We start from the raw sequence: 22,531 nt of genomic DNA on the forward strand, positions 1-22,531 counted from the left end.
AAAAAAAAAAAGAATTCTTACTTCATTTATCTGAAGTAATGGCAAATGGAAAATGAATGAAAAACAGTTGTTAGTATGAGAATATGAAAAAGCATATAAGTGGATGAGGCTGTAATAATGATAGTAGTCTGCCTGTAAAGTACATCAGCTTACCATAGGTCGTCTTGATTACAAATGCCTTAGAGGAGAGTCACTCTTGGATTTCCTGTTTGCAGTCATCGCAGAGTTTTGTTTGGTAACTACTGTCATGGTAACGGATTACAGTTTTTAAGATGAATTTGTGAGATCATTAAGATGTAGTACATGCAGGAATTTTCTTTTGCTTTTTACAGGATGGTGAAATGTTCAGGCAAATTCTATACATTATGATTTTTTTAAGGAAAAGATAACAATGACAAAATCAAATTAAAAATAAGAGTTCAAACCTCATACTTTCAAGATTTTAAAGACACATTGGTAACTGATAATTTTACCACCATTTTTGAGTAAATATCTGTTCATTAAAGTTTATTTCAATTACTTTTGTTACAAGATGAGGTTTAGAGTGTGTGCTTTTGAAGTATCCAGCTATAATCTTTGACTCTCCCATGGGAGGCTACAGTCCAGTTCAGACTAGCTTCATCTGTATTTTTTCCTAAGTACTCTATAGGGAATTGGGTAAAGGTCTGTGTGATTTTAACTTGCCAGGTTGCACTGCTTTTATTTGGTCCTCTTCAAAGCAGTAGAAGAGCATAGTTTCGAATCGCCGGTTTCCCTGCTTTGTGTGGTGGACTAGAAGGGTTTCAGCAAGGCTGGAAGGCAGGGAGCTTTATAAAAAGCCGAACAGTAGAGATTACTGCTAATCCATTTAATCTCTGAAATGCTGACTCATTCCCAAGCCACGAGTGACTCAGCCTGCTTACGGAGTGACACTCTGGCTACACTGGAAAAAACGAGGAAGAGGAGCTTCTCGGTGTCCGTCGTACAGCTTCTTACCCGAACACCGAGCCTGGCCAAAGTGAGGTTGGAAGTCTAGCTCCAGCTGTAGTAGAGTCTGTTAAGTCAGAGCTACATGACCTTAACTTTGCTTGCTATGTGATGATCAAGTTGTATCGTGTTTCATGGCAAAATGGCTGGGCAGATAGGGTGGATTTTTGTTCTTAGGTGAGGACATCACGACATAAAAGTGCGGTGTCCGTTCTTTCCTTTATGGGGTAAGGACCTGCCATGAAGATAACTGGGACTCAATAAGAAGTTATTCTTCGTTTTTTTTTTAAGAGTATTGAAAGTGCAGCTTAAATTTAAGACCACAGATTCTAAACTCCATTTCTGTGAATATCACGTATAAGCCATTCATTCTTCAAAATTCTGTCATGTCAGCTTTGGGAGATAAAAAGCGGGGGCGGGGCGTGGAGAAAACATGGGCAAGATGTGCAAAATAACTACAGGGCAGGGTGGAATGGAATAAGCGCCAAAATAAGGTTCTTCCCTTTGGGAGGAGGAACCCCACTTGTAGAAAAATCTATCATGAGTTGATATTTTTAAAAACACAGTAATGAATTGCTACAAAAAGATACAGGGCCAATTTTTAAAGTTATTAAAGGAAACAGACACCAGATTACTTTATCCAAGTGCCGAGTAGTCCCTGACTGCTTGCTCTGGGTTTTGTCCCGTCCCCTGTGGGCCGGTGACTCACAGTTTGCAGACCACCGTTTTGAATAGCATCCAATAATATGCATACAAGTAACTATTGTAAAGTCTCAGCAGCATAAGTAATTAACTTTAATTGGGTAGACAGGGTGTACTTTATTGAGGAAACAACTTCTACAGAATAAATTAGGCAAAGAAAACACTCGCAGGGGGAGTGAATAGCGTGGACTGAAGGTCCGGGACTGGAAAGCCAGGGAGCCCTTGCTTGGAGTTCACCGTTGACACGTTCCGGTTGAACCCTCCAAAATGAAAGCAAAGCAGGTGAGCTGCCGTCACTGCTGTTTCCCCAGCAGGGTTTGAATCGAGGACGTGTGCCACTGAGCGGGTACAGGAGCCTCGTGTGCTGAGGATCTGCCCCCACCGTAACTGACTCTTGTGTAGTGCCACGCATCCATCGGATGATAAGAGGACGGAACTCACAGTCCAGGCGCGGCGCTGTGGGCTGGCTTGGCTGGGAGCTGTGCGCTGACACCATCTTGTCACCAAGCTCCCGTCCTTAGATGGGCGAGTGTGAGGAGCGAAAGGCTGGAGCAGTAGAGGGCATGGCCAGCCTAGCAGCCAGGGGCTTTTGGGAAAGATGTGAGTGTCTCCTGCTGCCGCATAGGAAGACTTGAGCCCCTGCTGCATTCAGCATAGAAAGACTTGAGCCCCTGCTGCATTCAGCATAGGAAGACTTGAGCCCCTGCTGCATTCAGCATAGAAAGACTTGAGCCCCTGCTGCATTCAGCATAGGAAGACCTGAGCCCCTGCTGCATTCAGCATAGGAAGACCTGAGCCCCTGCTGCCGCTTAGGAAGACTTGAGCCCCTGCTGCATTCAGCTGTGTGTGCGCGCAACAGTGTGATTGTTGGAAGTGAGACCTGAGGACGCTTTTCTGAATCTTCATGTCATGAGTCTGTTCTGAGAGGACATCCTGTATGATACCATGGTCTAAAAGACAATGTAGGAAAATTAACGTTACAAGACACCTTACTTGATTTTGAGAGGATTTGTGTGTTAATCTAGTCACTCTTCTGTTACCTTTGAGGCACAGACGTCTCAAAATTCCTTCCAGCTGGGTTTTGTGACCTGTTGCTTGTCTAAGAATTTTAAGAGCAGTTACAAAATCTGACCTTTTAGATAATATGGCAAGCATTCAAATAATGGTGTGTGAGACTCAGCTGGTGGTAATGGGATGAAGAGTTATCCCATGAGAAGTAGGCAGAATGTACCGGTGAGGAGAGGCGGGACAGATTGTGGTGGCCTAACTCCACCTTTCTTTTAGGATGTCACAGGTAAAGCAGCAGAGATGGGATTTGCGGCTCCTTTTTCTGTGGCCTGAGGGAAATGAAGCTGGAGGATATGTACCACTTGCTACTTTTTTGAAACAGGGAGCTTAAAGGAAGCAGTGCCAACTTCGATGTTCCAGTCGTAGGTTGAGATTCTGCTCTGATGCGTAGTCAGTGCTTTGGACAACTTTCTCGACCTGTTTGACTCGAGAGCTAAGCTGTGAAATGGGGTACTGCTTCACTGTTGGACTGTTGTGACACTGAATTAAGTAGTACACGTAAATAGTTAGAACAGTGCCCGACAGCAAGTGTTGCTCAGTGTTAATATCCTCAGGTCAGTGCGTTTCGTTTGCTAGGCCTTAGCACCCGTAAGTAAATGTTTAGAGAACCAACATGACGTCAGAGCTTGGAGGCCTGGGTTCCTTTCTTGGCCCTACCTTCTACTAATTGTGCGAATTCAGGGAAATTACTAACCCTCTTTAAACCCTAGGATCCTCTTCTGAAAATGGGGTTCAGCCGTCTTACTTCAGCAGGCGTGTAAGGATGACTGAGATGCGTGTTTCAGAGCACAGTGCGGTGCCTCGCTGGGGTGCTGCGTTCGTCAGGATTCCCACTCCTGAAACGCAGTGCCCGGCACCGCAGTTTGAGAGGAGGGGAGGGCTTCGGTCGTGGTGTTCAGTCCGAGAGCAGCAGGCTCCAAGGCAGAAACGCCAGCGTGGAAGGCTGTGATGTCCGTGCTGGTGGGTAAGCAGAGCCGCAGAGCGTCTGGGCCGAAGGGGCAAAGGGCCAAAGGAAGATGCCGTGGCCACGCCTCTGTGACCCACCCAGGCACAGGTAGAAGTGTGCCCAGTTCCTGGGCCGGATCCCAAGACCAGTCAGTTGAAACTGCCCTAAGCACCACAGACCAAAAAGCAAATCTGTCATAGCCATCATCAGGGAACCCAGGCTGTAGGGGAATTGCTCCGTGGGTCTTCACGCTGTGTAATAGGTACGTGGCTATACCATGAAGAGCCCACGACAAGATGCTGTCAACAGCTTACTGCCTCTTGTTGCTTTGTTGGACTGAAAGACATCCATTTCTTTGTTCAGTAACTGAGAGATAGAGTACATCACTGAGTTTTCTTATGTTCCTTTCACAGATTTCAAATCAAGTTTAATTTTGTATGATGAAATTCAGATTTATAAGTAATCATTTCCAGAACTCAAGCGCCTATCATGTGCGAGTCACTGGTCGAAAGATTCAAAGGTGCGTCTGGTTCTCTGGATGAGGCACTAATTCAACGCTGCCAGGTGTCCTGGACCAATATGGGGCATTGAGATGTTTTCCTGATAAAGAAGTCTTCCTCCGTTTGTACGGCGAATTGCAGAACATGCCCCAGTTCTGTACAGTGCCTCTCTGGAGAGTCTTGTCCTGCCTCTTCAGTCTGAACTGCCCCGGGACTCACCTGGGCCAGTAGAACTTGGGGGAAGCGATGTTGTTTGAGTTCTGAGCTTGAACCTCAAGAGGCCTTTTTGCTTACATCAACTTCCTTGGAAGTCTGCTGCTGTTTTGTGAACTGTCCGAAGCAAGTAGCTAGAACTTGAGAGACCACGTGGAACAGAAAGAAAAGATTTCAGCTGAGGCTCCCTAGACCACCTGTCCCTAGCTGACCGGAAAGGTGTCTGCTGATGCAGTCAGCCCAGTCGAGTGGGCACGATCCACCCTCGCCCCTGGGCCGCGGCACCCAGCTGCAGAGACAAGGCAGAGTAGGTGGTGACGGCGCCACCGAGGCCCTCGGCCGCTGAGATGTGAGTCTTCCCAGCTCTCCCCTGCGAGTGGGGTGGAGGAACCCTGGAGAAGGCTTTTGCATTCTGAGGTGACTTCCTCGTCCTCTGTCCATGTACAGGAACCAAGAGCTAGAGTGCTGTTGCTTCTCTGGCGTCACTGGTGGCTTCAGAAGATCCTCTTTTTAATCTAGGCAAAAATCTGATTTTGACTTCACTTGTTCCATCAAGATAAAGGGAAAGTAAATTAACATACAGCTAAAATTTGATCCTGGCTGTAAATAGGTGGTGTATGTGTGTTTTGAATTCTCCTGAACTACTAGAGAATTCCGAACTGGTGTCTGGGTACCTCCTTTATAGGAGAGTCCTTGTGTTATAGTCTGTAAATACGGAACAGAAGGTATGGGGACCCAGACTGCTCTCTTGAGTCTCTGTCGTGTCCCACCCATCCCGGCTCCCCAGCCCTCACCCCCGGGTCTCTCTCCGGCACTGGAGGTCGAGAACCCAGGGCCTGGCCCCTGCTAGGTGGGTGCGGCCAGTGAGCCACACTCTAGCCCCAGACCACTTCTCTAATCCATTACAGATCAGAAAATGGGTCAAAAATTAGTTAAGGCTTTTTACATTTACAGTGTCCAGTGTAAGCGTAATTCAGTTTTTCCACAGTAAGTGGCGGTGTGGGAAGGCTAGGCGTTCATGAAATCTGCAAGCGTGGGGCTCTGACAGCAGGGTTCTCACGTCTGTTCCTTCCTTTCCTGTGTCCAGGTCCCTCCCTGTGCTGTAAGACTCGGCTCCGTGCTTTAAATGCCCCTCGTGTCCATCTTGGGTGAAAGTGGAAGATGAGGAGCGTGGATTTTTTGCACCTCTTTTCCTTTCTCTGTCTTCTTTCCATTGAAAAGACAGCGCCCCTGGGATTTTCTTGCTCCCCTGGGAAGCGTTCTCTAAGGGCACCCTCACCTAATGTTACAGACCTTTCTCTTTTCCTTCAGTCTGTGAAAGTACATCTCTACGTCCGTTCTTCCCCCTGCATGTACTCCAGTTAAATATGGAATTAGTGACAATAAACCATTCCATTGTATAGTCACCTTCCCATGCTTGAATCAGCATAAACGAGTTGCTCCTGAAGAAATCAGACTGTAGTCCTTAGGCATAGTAAGAGCGGTGGCTGTGTTCACGTTTTGGGGTGCAGTGTCTCAATAAAGGCTTCTCAGGACACAGCTGTCTCTGACCCACTCGCTGGAGCTGGGAGTAAGGCCCAGATTAGGAGTGTTTGTCACGATCCACATTCTGCTAAGGGTCTTGCACAGATACCCTTAGGAGTCAGTCTCTTACGGTTCTTTTCATAGCTAATAAATAGGCTCTGAGGGCGTGTGTGTAAGTACACGTACTGCCCAGACCGGCTGTGGAACCAGTTCTGATACAGAAGCCACTTGGGCAGCAGCCACATCCTGTTACTTGTGGCGCGTTTACGATGTGTATTGTCTTTCCCAGAGTAGCAGGTTCAGGAGGAGACCTGTGCTGGGTTATTCTGTTGGTAGACATTTCTGGTGACTTTCTTCACACGGTGGCATAACAGTGATTTTATTGTCATCAACTTGAAAATTGTTTTTGGAAACCCACATAAACTAAGCAGTCAAAATATATTTCTTGCTTTGATTTTTTTCCTGCTACTAGGGATCAAATCTAGCGTCTCTAATAGGCTAAGCACACACTCTACCCCTGAGGTACGTCTGCATCCCAAATGCATTTCATTTTATCATGTGCTTACCCATGACATATATGAAAACCTTTAAAAAATAAAAACAGGAAGGGCGAAATTATATTGCCTTTAATAACACTGTGAGGATATGTTAGATTTTGAATAGATGATAAAGTTTATATAAATCTTTTTTATTCATTAAGGAAATTCATGGCATATTTTAAAGATTGTGGAACCGGGCATGGTGGGGCATGCCTGTAATCCCAGCATTTGGAAGGCTGAGGCATGAGGATCGCAGTGTCAAGGCCAGGCTGGGTTACACAGTGGGTTCAAGGCCAGCCTGAACTGTATAGTGAAACCCTGCCTCAAAAAGACAAAAAAAGTTGTGGAAATTTTCTCAGATATATTTCTGGAAATTTGCTAATCAAGCTTGGTTTTTTTATATAGTATTCTATAATCTGGTTCATGATGGTGTATGTGCATACACAAGCATGCATGGATATGTGTATAAATGGAATTTAGAGGCTAAAAATCATCTCCTAAGAGACTGCTTGCTGGTCTTTACTGAGGCAGCAACTACAGATTGAGCAGGGAAGTGTTGAAGAAGGCCCGAAGTTCTGTGTTAGTGTCCTCGTTTTAGTGGGGAAACAAATACTAAATAAGGTAAAGGCAAGGTACTAGATAAGCACCCTGACCCCCTCCATTTGTAACACATCCTGCATATCTCACGTTGCTTCATCTTTGGTTTTAAAGCCAAAATAGAAAAGAGGATGCAGCATACACCCTCTAACGAGGACCCCTTGAGTCCCCTACAGATGTTCACACAGTGTCTTCTCCTGGAGAGCAGGCTGGTCCAGGTCGTTTGCTGCCAAAGGATGAAACACAGCAGAGGCGACAGTGTTGCCACCAAGGTCACTGACTGCAGCTTCTGTTTTGCGTGCTGTCCCTCTCGGGATCGCTCACCCCGAGGAGCACAGGCTGCCCTGTTGGGAGATGCCCGTGAGACAGCGTGGACGTGTGTCTTCCCCGCGTCCAGCCTGGGAACGACAGCAGGCTGTGCTGACCGCTGGGCACAAACCTGCAGGAACCCTGAACCGGCCCGTCCACTGAAGCCGCACGCAAATTCCCCACTCGGAAACTGGGATGGTAGGTGTTTCTGAAGTTGGCGTGGTTTGTAACTAACACAGAATTTTCTATTTTAAATCTAGAAATTCATTGATTTGAAAAAAAATGAGTAGTTTGGTTTCAACCTCATTACATTGCCTCTGATTACCACACAGTGTATAGAATTTCATAGGGTAGATAATTTCTTATATTAGTGTATGTCTGCATGTTTTGAAAAAAGGTCTTTTATTTGCCGGTAAAATTTGTTCAAACAAGTATTTCTTTGTTTCTTTTAACTGTTTTTCTCTCACACTTCAGCATTGAGAAACCTATTTTTCATTGAGACGGGACAGTTTTGACTTCCACCCTGTTCTTTGTGTATTCGTCTGACGTAGCACAGCTGGTGTGCAGGCGTTCAGGTTCCGTATAATTCAGTCTCAGATTGGTCTGGAAGGGGGTGCTCCTGACCAGTGAATAATAGGCAGTCCTTCAGATCAAAATTGATTGTTCCAGGGAAGTTCCAGATGAGGAATACCGCCCTGAGGATTATGACCCACCTTTGAAATCTCATTTTGAAGAAAAAACTGGCTTTACAGGTAGAGTCCGGGGTTTAGAGTAAAAAGGCCAAAATTGAGATGTCAGCTCTGCCAAGTGCTAGCTAAGTAATCAGGCAAGAGTCCTAATCTCTCCAGGGCTCACTTGTGAAATAGGAGTAACAGCACTTTTCCGTGAGTTGTGGTGGATTGAAACACTGATGCTTTGTGGCTGCCAAACCATAGCATTTTAACATCGAGGGGTTGAGGTGTTTTTACTGCCGCCCCTGCCGTCCTTGCTCTTAATACTCATTAAAAACAGAACACAAGCAAGAAGTCCTCAGCTGTAATTAGAAGTGCTTCAAGATGTCCTCCTCAGACTGAAATTCTTTACTGTTCCCTCAGAAAGCATCAGGATTTCCCAGCGCTTCTTCACAGGTGTAGTCTTGGGTGGTGGTTGCCGCCTGATTATCTCAGGTCCCAGTAGACACCGCCTGGGTGACAGTCCCACACTCCTAACTCCGTGCTGGTGCCGTCTGGGAATTGTGGGGACCGAGTGGGTGGGAGTTGTTCGAGCTCATGGTAGGTTGGCTACAGAATTTATTATAAGCTATGTAGGCCGAAAGATTACAGGTTCCCCTTTCCCTCTTCTAGTAGAATAGTCTTTGTGATTGTTTACTACTGTGTGTGAGCTGGTGGGTCTCAGGCCATTGGGATCACAGTGGATTTCGTGGTAGATTCGTAGACCTCTGGCTTTATACTTCCGGTGCGAAAGAGCTGAAGTGGGGGAAGTGAATCCGAGGCTCTGTAGTGGAGGTTTTACTCTCCTTTGCTTCTGGATGAGTAGCGTTGGCAGCTGAAAGCTATCAGGTTATTATTCTGTTCTTGCCTTCTCATTCTTTGATTTGAAGTAGTGATTCTACTTTTTGTTTTTAAAAACTGATTCACCAAGTAATACTGGTGTCATGCAGGGTGATGTCCTGTCTTTAGGCACTGGTGTCTCTGGGCAGCCGTGACCCCCCATCTCCTTCGCTGGAATGAGACGAGGACAGCCATAGCCTTGGCCTCTCTTTGGCTTGCTGCGAGGGTACAATGAGATGGTCCACGCGAGACCGTCAGAACCCCGTCTGCCCTTACGCGTGCTGAGCGCGCAGTGAAGTAGCAGCGGTTGTGTTACCACCGTCACCCCTGTAAGGGTCCGCTCTGTAAGAAGCAGTGGGAGTCCTTGAGGTGAAGAACGGTACATTAAAGGTCATGAGATAATTTAAAGAATTAAATAACTTCCTAACATTTTTTAAAATGCTCAGGCACTATGGTTGGCATCAGGAATTCAAATATGGACGAGAAGCTTATAGTCAGTGGTGAACTGGTATACTAGCAGTCATAGTGCTATAAAGGATTAAATAATAGAGTTTGCACTAAGACCTATGAGAAGTGAGAAGAATTTTGCTGGGGAGAGTTGAGAAAACGTTATCACAGGGTCACTGATTGTAGCATTGGGCAGACAGGGAAGCGGAACTGAGATCCAGGCGAAGGGGCCAGCTCCCCTCGAAGTGGCTGGCGGGGCGGGCGTGAGGAAGGCAGAGGCAGCGGTGGAGCTCTGGTGCCAGGTGTTAAAGGGCCCTCTCCACCGTGCTGAGAAAGTGTAATTCATGAAGAACGTCCGAAAGGGGCAGTGCTGTGGTCACCTGTGGGCTTTAATAAAATAGCTGTGGAAGCACAAGATAGTCCTGTGGTAGTCTACAAGGCAGTCGGTTTGCAGGAGAGGGCCCGTGGGGTGGGGCAGGACAGGGTTTGCGCGCGTGCTGCTGCGGCCATGAGGGAGCTGGCGGGCAGGCTGTGGGGCTGAGCGCAGGGTATGCTGCCCTTGGGGCCCGGCTGGGCGGCCGGCGGCTGGGGACGCCTTCCGCACTCGGGCTGTCGTACCTTCAGACTTGGGTGGAAGATGGAAAGTGTTTAATTGTATAAACAGAAGAAAAGTTATAGCAGTTTTATTAGGAATGATGAATTGTAGTTCTAAGTCGCAGTAAATTATTTCTTACATACGACTGGCGGCAAGGTACAAGTTGAAGGATGTCTCTTTTTTTGAAATATATTTAAGTTCAATTCCTGTGTAACACCGTCTTTTTAGGGGTGTAGAACAAATCTTCAGAGAGATTGGGAAACAGGTAACGAACTAAAAATTTCACACAATTCGAAATCTTATATTCCAAATTAACCGAAATTTACTCATCAGGGTGTGAGCAACTTCATGAATGCTAAGTTTCTGAGATAGCCGTGTGCTGAGAGGAATTGTTTTTAAATGTATTTCCTTGGTCTAGGGTCTCCGTCTCTGAAAGCAAGATGTACCGTGCTTCTTTGTGAGTGTTACGTGACTGCACGTACATACTCACCCTGGGTAAATGTGCTTGCACGGTTCCGCACATAAAGAACACGTACATTTCATTTCATCTACCTAGGTCGGCTTCGTTCCGAGGTGATTAAAGAAGTCTTAGTAACACTTGCTGATTTAGTAACCACGTATGATTCCTTGCTCCGGAGGGAAATTGGGTTATGAAAACAGCATGAGTCAGATGATCTCACCCGAACACTGCATAATATCTTCCAGATCTGAATTGTCTTCAGATGGACTCAGCCTGTGTTTGAAATACCAGATGTTATGTGAGCCGCCCCCCACCTTTTCTTTCAAGTATCTGACATGCAATACCCTCTTCTGGCTCAGGAAGGTCACCCGAAATGTTGCCAGCCTATCTGGTTGCTTGAAATTACGAAAATGGAGAAATTGATTCCATTCCCATTTCTTACTCTAAGCCGGGGCACACGGGGTACTTGAAAGCATGGAGCATGGGAACATACATTCAGTTCGTATCGCTTGTCCTTGGGTCTCCTTTAAAAGTCCTGTTTGTTGATGAGTAAGTAGTATTTCAAGATAAATATTACGGAGTCATTTTTCTTTTTTCAGAGGACCTTGACAGGTATTCACAAAGCCTGACTGCCGTTTCTCCGAATATAGTCAGTCCAAAGGACCTGTTTTCTTGGATACTGAAGAAGAAAAATTAATCTGTCATATGCTTGTATTGGTGCTGGCCAGAACATGTTACTAAAATTACACGAGGCAGACAGCTTTGGGACTTGTGCGTTTATGAAAAACATGTGTTTTTAGGCACAAAGCGTTGACTCTTCGGGGAATACCATTCATATTTGCTGGAGAAATGATTATGTGCAACAGAGGTGAATTGTATGACTGACACTTCATTGTTTTTTAATGTCATAGGTGCTCTTTATAGATGGCTCCTCAAAACTGAATTTCCGGGGATTCTGACTTAGAAGGACCACCAATATGTGAACTTTCTCAAACAATCATTTTCCACCAACTGATTAAACTTCGACCAAGCTGAATGAGAAACTGAAGTAAAGTTTCTCTTACACATGATTTGCAATCATAATTGTAGAATATCTAACTATATTTCTTCATTATCTAAATGAATCCCAGAAAAAGAAAACTGGCCTCTCACGTCCCTGACCTGGGCCCTGACACAGATGAGCGGTTTCCCTGCTTCTCTTTCAGTGATCGTCCCACATTCTAGTTCTCTGGTGTTCATAACCACGTGATTCTTCATCTCGTTAATACCGGACACAGCTGATTCTCACAGCGTAACTGTCGCTGCAAAGACGCGAGTCTGAAGTGTCGCTCCAGGTTACCTGGGTCTCTCTCTCTGAGCAGCCAGTTCGCTGCAGGCGGGGAGGAGCTGCTTCTCTGGTTCGAGTCCTCTCCTCCACCCTCTCCCACACAGCCCTGGGCAGATAGCACCGCCTCTATTCTTTTTTGTTACTAAAATTCTGGAGTGCAGGTGACTGGGTCGAAACTGAACTAAGATTTGGATGTCCAAGAATAGTAGCGACGGCCCTCGAGGAGAGGAGGACCCCAGCCACCAGGCGTGCGGCCAGTCCTGCGGGCGGGGAAATGAGGTTCTGAAGAGAACTCTGCACTCCGGGCAACAGGAAGTCCTGGGCGCAGAATGAGGGAGGGCAAGACATTGTTGGAGCCCTTAGGGCAGATGGAATTCCAGGTCCTTGAACTGGCTCTCGTTGGGCTGCCTCAGGTCTTGAGATTTTTCCCAAAAAAGGTCTAAGAATAGGCCTGGAGAAGCTGCCTACAGCTTCTGGCCCCCAAACTCGTTTTATTGCAGCGTGGAATTAATATGTTTTCCTCCGTCCGGTACACGCTTGACTTGTGAGAGGGAGACTAGCCGCTGCCTCAGTTTGGATGGGAATAAAGCAGAACTCTTTCGCACACCCTTTGCAGGCAGCATTTTGACCTCCGTGGGCTGTAACAACTGCATGTCAGGTGGTAACTCAGCCCGGAAATGGGCACATCACCCGGATAGGGCATAGAGTGAGAACCGCACTTTCTGTTGGGGACACGTTGTGCCTTTTTATCCTAGCAGGTGCGTAAAGAGATCACAATGGAGAAGTTTCTCACCCGACAGTGTGGCGTGAGAGAGACGTCCTTGTGCGTGTGTGCCGATGGATTCTGCTTCGCTAGGGCCGGATTTCTGTTCTAACTTGAGACTCGTCCTCTGCCTGGGGTATGTGCACCGTCTCCTTTCTGCTCTCTTCTGGACACAGTGAGGAAGATGCAGTCGTGTGTTTTTAGGAGGAGCACTCTCTCCAGAGGCACAGCCGGGCTGCAGAGACCAGGCATGGAGAGTGAGCTGGCCTTCGGGCCGGGCAGGGTGGAAGAACCCTGGAACCCGCTTCCTGAGCTCTCAAGGTCAGCTGCAGAGCCAGGTTCTCAGGTGGCTGCTCCGCCCGAGGTCCTGACCCAGAGCCCCCCGACCCCTCCGGCTCCCAGGGCTCTCAGGCTCGCGCCCGCTTCCCTGGGCTGCCTCCGCGGGCGCGTGGCTGCCCTCCGGGCCTCCTTACCGGTGTCCTCCCAGCCCGGGGGGTGTGTTAAGCCTCGGGGCCCCAGACTCACCCCGATACTTCAGGAGATTTACGCTCCTCTTGCAGGGCTGGAAAACAAGACTGCTGGCCACGAGGGCCCTCCGCAGCTCCCTCGGCCGCCTCCCTGCCCCTTCGCGGGAGGGGCTCTCTTCCCTCCACCCCGCTGTGTCCGGTTCCTCTCGGCCACCCGGTCACGCTCCTCCTGTCGGTCTCAGTGCACGCTTCCCTGTCCGGCACGCTTGCCCAGCCTTGAGGGCCTCGCCTTCCTAGAGCGGCCTTCAGGGAGGCGTCTGCATTTAAAGCCAGACATCAAATTTTAGGTTACATTTGCTCTTGACTGGTGCAGCCGGGAGCAAATCTCCCCCGTCTGGATTTTATTCTCTTGATCCCTCACCTGAAAGGGCTGCCTAGTCCTGTCCGGAGGGAGGATACATGGAACATTTAGAATAGCATATACTCATGAAATACCAGATCTAGCAATTCTGATAAATAAACTGCTATCGTGAGGATATAGCAAAGTGGGTAGGAAAGAACGAGCTTGCCCCTTTGCAAGGTTGATCTCGTCCGTCAGCAGTGAGTTACAGTAGGGCCTTATACAAAAACCCTGCTGACCAGTCAGGGTTCTAAGGCGGAACTTCAGAGATGCATCAGAAATAGTGATCACATGGTATTGTTCCAGTACGTTTGTGGTATTTTCTTAAACCCAGTGTTATTCATACTGGCAACTCAGACTCGAGCACGGGCCAGAAGTTGAATAGGTAGCCGTTTCATTTAGAGAAAAAAGTAATTTCTAGATGCTATCTAAGCCAGTGCATCTCAGGGTTTTATGTGTATATGCAAGTTCTATGTCAGGAGATAGAATTACAGTGTTCCTTATTGTGCAGTTCATGTAAGAGTTTAGAAGCCATTGATTTAAGCTAAGCTGTGTGGCTGTGTGATGAAGTCTGATTAAAGTAATCTTTTTTTTTTTTTTTTTTTTTTGGTTTTTCTCCGGTACCGGGAACCGAACTCACGACCTTGCGCTTGCCAGGCAGGCGCTTTTTGCAGCTCAGCTAAATCCCCAGCCCCTGATTAAAGTAATCTTAATTTTCACATGGGACTGGAATTTAGCAGGAGATGCGCAGAACATGATAGGAAGCAAATCCATACACCAGGCAAATTAAGGATTAATAACTTTCCTATAAGGGAAAACTGGAATGAGCTGAAAAAGCACATGCTTTCAGATTTGCTCTTCATTTTTACTGTTAACATCTTACTGAGAAAACTCAGTTACACTCCTGATAAAAGAGCAGAAAACTCAACCAGTCTTCCTCTGTCTTTCGTTTTTCTCACTGTATTCTGTGCTGTAAACTGTCAGTGACAAGAAGCAGTTTGATTCTGGGGGAAAAATTTAATGCTGTTGTTAAACACAATTTACAGAAGTTCAACTCCTTTTAGAGTTGGTAATGTAGACATGGTGAAGATGATGAAGCAATGTTGGACTGAACTGTATACATTAGAGGGAATGGTTGCGATGGGGTCTGATGTATAATTAGTGCGAATTCTGTTAAACAAGCTGATGCACCAGCCGGTTTGGGATATGTCGTTATAGTAGAAGGCTGTGGTTACTTTCGTCAGATAAAAAGCAATGGCTTCATTTATTTTTCTTAATTATTATTATTACTACTTTTTGGTACCTGGAGTCGAACTCAGGACCTTGAGCCTGCCCAGCCGGCACTGTGCCGCTGAGCTGTATCCCCGGCCCTCACAGTGGCTTCATTTAAGCTTCAAGGATGATCTTTCAGGGGAAGAGATACAGTATGGTTTGGGTTGCGTAAGGATAATGATAAACAGAATTTGGTAAAATTACCGGGAGTCCATTGAAAAAGATTTGGCCAGCTTGAGCTACTCCTCCAGTGGTAATTAATTTGCCCCGGCCCTAACGTGACATTTAAAATACGGAATAGTCTCTTCACTGGTGGTTTGCTGACGTGCCAGCGCAGAGCCGGGTGCTCCTTGTCATTGAGCAGTTGTGTGGAAGAGCTCGCGTTGCCCTGTACCTGTACTCCCAGCCCACCTGCCTGTTAGGCCGTGTCACAGAGAGTTACCAAGCGTACTTGTTTAATATGGTCAAGAGAAAGAACACTTTACCATAGCAGGAGTAACAGTATAGCCTCCCCACCCCCTTACCTAGGTGTGAGAGCACAAGTCTTGTGGTCAGACAGTCCTGGGTTCAGATCTCTTTTCTGCGTTTTTTTGTTTGGTTTTTTTGGTACCGGGAATCAAACTCTGGTCCTTGAGCTGGCCAGGCGGGCACTGTGCCACTGAGCTAAATCTCCGGCTTCTCTGCCATTTTGCTCTTAGGCAGGATCTTTCACCTCTCCGGGTTTCACATTTTCTCCTTTATAAGCACTGTATGACTTTCGTATGATGCTAGTGCGGAAACAAGGGATGTGCTAGTTCTGGCTTTCAGTAAATGCGTGTCGTTGCTACTGTATTGATCATAATGTAAAATAATGATTTAAATTTTAATTTCTAAACCCTTTCATACATTTCCTTGTTTGCTGCAGACTATATCGCTGAGGGCCAAGCTTCTGTCTGAACTCTGCTTTCTGAGTGTTCCCTGGGCTTATTATAGCCGGGGCATGTAGCGGTCAGAGACATAAATTCCTGACTTCTGGTGACGTCTGCCCCACAGCGCACCTACTGTTCTTTCCTGCGCTTTTGTTTTCGTGATAAAAAGCAATAAGGACATAAAGTATGTTGTGTATGTGCCCGGGGCTGCCATTTACTATCTGGGTGTCACCACTGGCTAAACAGTGTGCTGTTCACAAAAGATTTGTTTGAAAGTTATATCAACAGGAACGGTAAGTGGAATTAAAGGCACGATTTATTGAATTTTTCAGATTTCTGAAAATATAATAATAGATCCATGTTTTTGCTTTAACAGATGGGCCTAGGTCATGAGCAAGGATTTGGAGCCCCCTGTTTAAAATGCAAAGAAAAATGTGAAGGATTTGAACTGCACTTCTGGAGGTAATGTTTTGAAAATTACCGTAGTAATTTACACTCTTCGGCTGTAGTTCTTCAGACAGTGCCTTTGGCAGTACTTCCTCAGACACTGGGATCTCTTAGAAGTTCTCAGGCACAGTTGCTAAGTTGTAGAGCTTATTTTTTAAAAAATGAGTAAGAAATAAAGCTGTCTATCTTCCTATCATTAAATTCGACTGAGCAAATCGGGCCGTAACTACTGTATTTAGAGTTGTTTGATTTATTTGCGATCTTTCTCCTTTTTATGAACCTGAAACATTGAATATGCCTTTTCTAAGTGGCAAACAAGTTGTGGTAATCCTCCAGGACGGCTTATTAATTTAATTATTATTTTTAACAATTGCTAACTTTTTACATCTTGTATTTGCAAGAAATGATAGATACGAATGCTGAATTGAGTATTCATATAGTAGTTACCGGGAAGTAAAGTTTTTGGGTATCTTCAAAATTTCCAGAAGTAAACTTACTACTGAAACACTTCCAAGTACTTGAATTTTTTTGTTAAAAAAAATTTATGGCCAGCATCATGATTTCAGTACAGTGTATGTACCTGTGATACAAGTGATAATAGATCAAAAATGTGAATTTTATATAGATCTTACTTGTATGTTTTTAAAAATATATTTAAAACCAGTATTTGAAATTTGTTCTCATGAAGAGCATAAATATTCTTGGTCAGTAGCTGTACAGACCATCATGGTAGTTTACATGTCTGCTCAAAGTTGGAACCAGCATCTTATTGTTAGAAGGAGAGGATCGATGATATGATAGTAGAATAGCAGTTATTTTTAACAGTGAACCCCGTCTGACAACCGCATTTGTTCTGCACATTTCTACAGAAGACTCTTAGAAAGCATACACAATTGCATCAGCACTGTGGCTTTGTACAACATGAGAACGGATGTAGACTCCTTTAAAAGCTAGCGTATTTAATAAGTCTCAAAAAAAATAAAAGGCGGGTTTGTGTGCTTGTGCAGCTTGCATAAGCCCTGAATTCAAACCCTGACACTGAAAAAAAAAACAAGGGCAAGCGTTGTAATACTGCAGACAGCAGAAACCTGTCCTCCGGGAAATGATACAGTTCTTGACTTTTAGAGAGCTAGAATTTTCCACAGGGTTTGTTTTTTTAATAAATATTTCTTACGCTGTCTTTTCAAGAACATAGTTAGGCAGTGTGTGTAGCATTTCTGAAAAGATAACATCACTAAGCACAGAATATTCCTCGTGGATTAGAATACCATTGTCCCTTAGTATCCAGCCCCTGCAGATCCCAAAATCTATAGATGCTTAAATCTTGTGTAAAATGGGTAACATTTGTGTATGACCTACATGCCGAGGTACGGCTTTAGGTTACTTAAACTAATAATACATTATACGTGCTAGGTAAATAACTGTCACTGTATTGTTTAGACAAGAAGGACAGGGCTGGGGATATAGCTCAGAGGCATAAGCGCCTGCCTGGCAAGCACAAGGTCGTGAGTTCGATCCCTGGTACTGCAAAAAAAAAAAAAAAAGAAAAGAAAAAGAGAAGGACAATTTTCTAAACACCATGAAAGGTTAGTACATACGCCATCACTTTTTTGAGTGCTTTTCCACCTACCTTTGCTGACTGCGTGGAGTAGAACCAGGGATAGCGGACAGAGGCTGGCTGTGCTTCAGCTCTTGTTGTGAGCACCTCTTTCTCCCCGAGTCCTGTGGACTTTGCAGAGGGCTGCAGTGCCCTCTACTGGGCAGAGTTTTTAACTTGACAAGCTCATTCCTTTTCTCTAAAGCAGAAAGTTCATGGTATTTTGTTTGATCTCTTATTATTTTCATACCATTGTATCAGATACATCATTATAATCCATATCATTATAATCAGACATTTTCAGATCAAATAAAAAGTCAGGCAAGAGCTGGTTGCCATGGCATGAAAATCACCCTTTCATTTCAGTTTTATCACACAGACTTACCTAATGTAAACTAGGTGTAGTCTGAGAGTCTCGTAGCTGTAAAGCACTAGGCGCTTGGCCTCCATCCTAGCGTGTGTTGATGTAGTCTGTCCACATTGTATTTCTCAGGAGTTCCGTCGTCTTCCTGACGTGCATCTAGGCGCATTGCTCTTGGTTACAGCCCTGAGTAGTCCCTGGGTTTTTAGCCATAACTGGAAGAACAGAGGCAGATACCTTTGAACACCAGATGCAGCAATACAGTCCTTAAGTAAAATATTCTGTGCTAACTATGAAAAAAGAAAAAGGCTGCAGCACCAGCCTAAGCCCACAGAGCTGGGAGGTGGCGGGGGCTCCTCCCCACGCGGCTTCCTTCTGTCCTTTGGGCGGTTATCCTGACTCCTCCCGGAGCTTCGTGGGCGCATTTAGAAAGTGGAATTAGATTATTCTCTACCTTTTTACCATTCACCCTTCTGTGTAAGATTGTTAATGTCCAGTGTGGGTACTGAACTACACTTCCTGATAGCTTACAAGCTCCCTGTTCGCCCCTGTTGCACAGGAAATAATGCCAGCGGTCAGCAAGTGGCATAGAATCAAGTTAAAAAGCTTCTGCACAGCAGAATAAAGAGACAACCTGCAGAGTAGGGAAGTCTGTACCAGCTGGTCCTCAGACAGAAGACTCATATCTAGAATATATGGTTGTTGGTGGGAGTGTAGACTAGTACAACCACTGTGGAAATCTGTGGAGATTCTTCAGAAAACTTAAACTAGAAATTCATTTGACCCAGGCCATTTCCCTTCTAGGTATCTTCCCAGAAGAATTAAAGACGTCATTTTACAGTGACATATGCGTATCCGTGTTTGTAGTACCACAGTTTATAATACAGTAGCGAACTCCTGTAAGTGGCCTATAGGTGCCTCAGTAGCTAAGGAAATTGTGGCACTTATGTACAGTGGAGTACTACTCTCCCATAAAGAAAGATAAACTTGAGTCACCTGTAGGACAGTGGATGTGCCTTGAGGCTATAATGTTAAAGGAAATAAATGAGATGCAGAAGCTTCAATATCCCATGGTTTCTGTTGTATGAAAAACCCAAAATATAAATAAAGAGCAAAGTAAAAAACATAATAGGAAATAGGGAGGGAGGTCTTTCTCAGACACGAAGGAGATGGAGGGAGGGGAGAGGAAGGGTACGAGGAAGGAGTGGGGACGTCACGGGTCCAGGTCTGGCTCCCATAAGCGGTGAAGCGGTACGCACTGCAGACATGTGCTGATAAGAAATGAAAAGAAAAACCCAGCAGGTCAAGCAATAAAGCAGATGGTTTATTCTACATTTCACAGAATGTGCTCTGGTAACCCTGACCCTGAGAGAGGGCTCTTGGAAAATGGGTTCCCGATCCAGTCTTTGTCTGTTCAAGTCTGGATACTGTAGCCTTTTGGAGACTGAGGAGAAGTATTAGCCGTATAAAGACCGGAAGGAGCCCCGCAGTTAGCGCACCTGTTACGTAATGTGACACCTCTAAATACGTGCTGTGGAACGTAGGTTTGGGAACTTGGATTTAGGTGTTTTCTGACCTGAATGAAGGGATTGAGGTGAAAAACAAAGCCTTCTCAGTCCCGCTGGCCTTGGTCCCTCCGTGGCCTTGGGCGGCCTGAGCATCTGGCCTCTGCCTGCGTTCCAGCCCGCCGCACTGTCCTGCTCCGTGTCCTTCCGTGGGATCTCTGAGCCTCTCTCACGTGTCCTTTATGTGGAAAGAACTTCCCTTCCGCTTCAGAGAAGCAGAAGGCCCCAGCTGAAGCAGTGCTTCCGAGGAGTCTCCCTCGCCCCTCTGTTAGCAGCTTGGCCTGACGGGACAGAGTACCACGGAGCTGGCGGCTTAGACAGTTGTGTTTTCGCTTGATGTTGAAGGCTGGGAGACCCACACCTGTTCGGCTGCGGTGAGGACTCTCTGTCCTAGATTAGACAGCTGCGTCTCACTGTACACGTAGGTGGCTTTCCTGTGTGGGGAGACGTGTCCTCTCTCCTGAGGCCGCAGGCCTGTCGGGTCGGGACCCCACCCCGAGACCTCTGAACCCGTTGCCCCCCAAAGCCCTAGCTGCGTGCGTCGTGCCATCGGGGTGGGGTGTCAGTGTGTGAAGGTGCGATGCGGCTAGCGTGTGTCACCTCTGTCCTCGCTGCACACATCACCAGCTCGGTGGCCGTCCCCCGACGGCGCGCACTTCCGGAAGCCAGGGAGCAGGTGCCCACGCCCGGGCTCCGCCACGCTGCTCCGCGGGGGCCCCTTTCCTGCTGCCCAGGACAGGGCCTGGGAAAAAAGTTTGAAAGATGCGGGGAAATGCTTACCTGGAATCCCTCCTTAGAGTCTCAAAAGGCTTGAAGTGTGGACCAAGGTAGGGTTTACTAGAAGCTCGGAGGAAGACCCCGCTTCCAGGCTCACTCCTGTTAGCAGAATTAGACTTTGTGCTTTAGGGCTGACGTCCCAGCGTTCTCCTTGGCTCTGAGCTGTGAGAAGCTGCTCAGATTCCTTACCTCGGCCCCTTCCACCTTCAGAGCCAGCAGTAGGACTTAGAGTCTCTTCTTACTTCTCCTCTCTCTGGATCTGCTACGCGCCCAGAGAAAAGGCATTGCTCTGCAGGGGTTTCAGTGACTGTACTGAGCACCTCTGGGTAATCTCCCACTCCCCGTGTAAAGAAACATGGGCATAGTACCAGGGACAAAGGTGTTAGGAACATGATGGAATTCTGCTGCTGCAGCACTCTCTGTGCCTGCTTGTCCGTGATCCCCCGTCCGCATTTTATACGCGAGAACTCCCCGGAGTCACAGCTTACGTTTGGACGGCATGAATCTGAATCCACAGCTTGGTACAGCCTGCTAATGGCACCCTCCTACACGGCAGATTAGAGAGTAGACGGCATAGTTCACGTTTACGGCCAGGAAACCGGGAGATGCACCGGAGTCTTCTCGTGAAGTGTGGTTTCGGTGACAGACATGTTGTGGACAGAGGGCCCTCCGCCCTGGGCCCTCCCCTCCTCCAGCATGCCACGGCGGCACAGGAGCGGAGGGAGACAAGAGCCCGAGGAAGCCCATTCCTGCCCAGCCAGAGCCGCTGTGTGCTGCACACACTTCCGGAAGTGTAGTGACAGACGTGTGACGTGTCTAGCACAGACCCAAAGCCTCAAGGAGTTACAGCCAGTTGCTTCATTACAGTTCAGTAATCTCATTACAGTCGCGGAACGTTAGTGCAAGTGACGTCATTGCTGTTCTGTCTTACCTGTGTTAAGTCTGTCCAATAAAACTGTTGCATTTTACAAAAAAAAGTGTTGATTAAATCTCTTCAGACTTTGCACTCAGTTTAGAGCTGGCTGAAAACGAGAAGTCCTCTACCATAAATGGAGTGATACTTGCGTTGGATCCCGTAGCAGAGGCCCACCCTCCAGTCCGTGTGTGTGCAGCTCTGTTCCAGAAGGGCACCTTCCAGCCCTTTAAGTTACGTTTTGTAGCAGGGCCGCGATCTTGCCTGTAAATCACCGAGAGTGTTGGCAGCGTGGCGAGGCCTCCACTGTCTGTGACCTGCTGTGAAAAATAGTAGTGATACAGAGGGAAACTGAAGGATGGGTCTGGACTGCTTTCCGCTTGGAACCGTAAATCTCATTTTTCCGGGCGGTGCTTTTGGTGGTTTGGTTCTCTCTCCCCCGATGGACTCCTTGTTCAGAGTGTAGAGTTTTGGCTTGTCGTGCGTAACATTGTTTCCATATGTGTGTGTGGTAAGTTATTTTTGTACAAGTAACTTCTTACTACACCCACATCTCAGAGCTCCCCTGTGTACCTCTACATCTTAAGACTTTTAATGAAATGAACTTAATTCTGAATGCCTTCCCCTGCTTTTCCCCCACATGCAAGACACTGTAGTCTAAAAGCGCAAGAAAGGCCTTTTCTTACAAACTGTGTAAGGGGAAGTAGCCTCGGTTCCTGTGGCTCCCAGGGGTCTTGGGCTGGCGCTTTGCACCGTGGCAGGGCGCTGCGGTGCGGGGGGGCTGGGAGAGATGGGACCCACCCTTCCAGCTGCTTTGGTGAGGACAATGCCAGCCGGCGGGACCCACTCGGGCTCAGTGAGGACGCGTGGTTACACTGCAGTGTGGGTTTAAAATGGGTAACGAATCAGCCCCGGGTTCTCCCTGCTTAGAGAACTGATAATCAGGCTTAGTCTGACTCTCAGCTGCTGCTTTTTCCCTCGTCGCTGCTGCGGTCGTGGCGTTGTTTTAATCTGATTTTATTTGCTTAGTGAAAGTACGCTTAATGGGGGAAGGGGAGGAAAGCAAAACAGGCGTCCTCAGGATGCGAGTCCTGCCTTGAGTGGCCAGGTACGGAGATGGGTCCGAGGTGGTGGGTGGGTACACGCCTTTCCATGGGGCGCCTGCACAGTAGATGCACGTTATCTCACCATGTTGCAGCTAGTTCATGCTCAGAAACCAGAAGGCTTTGTTTTCTTCACTGTCTTTTACTGTTACTTTATCAAGTTCTAAAACCCAGCTCCTTACTTTGCATCAGACATGTTGTAGTGAAGTAGGTCA

General features: G+C 46.8%; 1 protein-coding gene across 3 annotated transcripts in view; it reads left to right on the forward strand.

The window, feature by feature from the left end:
- Tes (testin LIM domain protein) overlaps window positions 1–22,531 on the forward strand; it is a 42,734-nt gene that overhangs the window by 5,807 nt on the left and 14,396 nt on the right. The window contains exons 1-2 of one of the 3 annotated variants that reach the window (XM_005388119.2): window positions 12,541–12,642; window positions 15,930–16,015. In XM_005388119.2, coding sequence (XP_005388176.1) covers window positions 15,930–16,015 — 86 coding nt within the window. In that variant the 5' untranslated portion in view covers window positions 12,541–12,642. Of the gene's footprint in view, window positions 1–12,540; window positions 12,643–15,767; window positions 15,847–15,929; window positions 16,016–22,531 lie in introns of those variants that run through there. The other 2 variants (XM_005388118.2, XM_005388117.2) reach the window with 2 other exon arrangements.

This window comes from Chinchilla lanigera, unplaced genomic scaffold (genome assembly GCF_000276665.1).
Source record: "Chinchilla lanigera isolate Chin_1 unplaced genomic scaffold, ChiLan1.0 scaffold00031, whole genome shotgun sequence".
Lineage (NCBI taxonomy): Eukaryota > Metazoa > Chordata > Mammalia > Rodentia > Chinchillidae > Chinchilla > Chinchilla lanigera.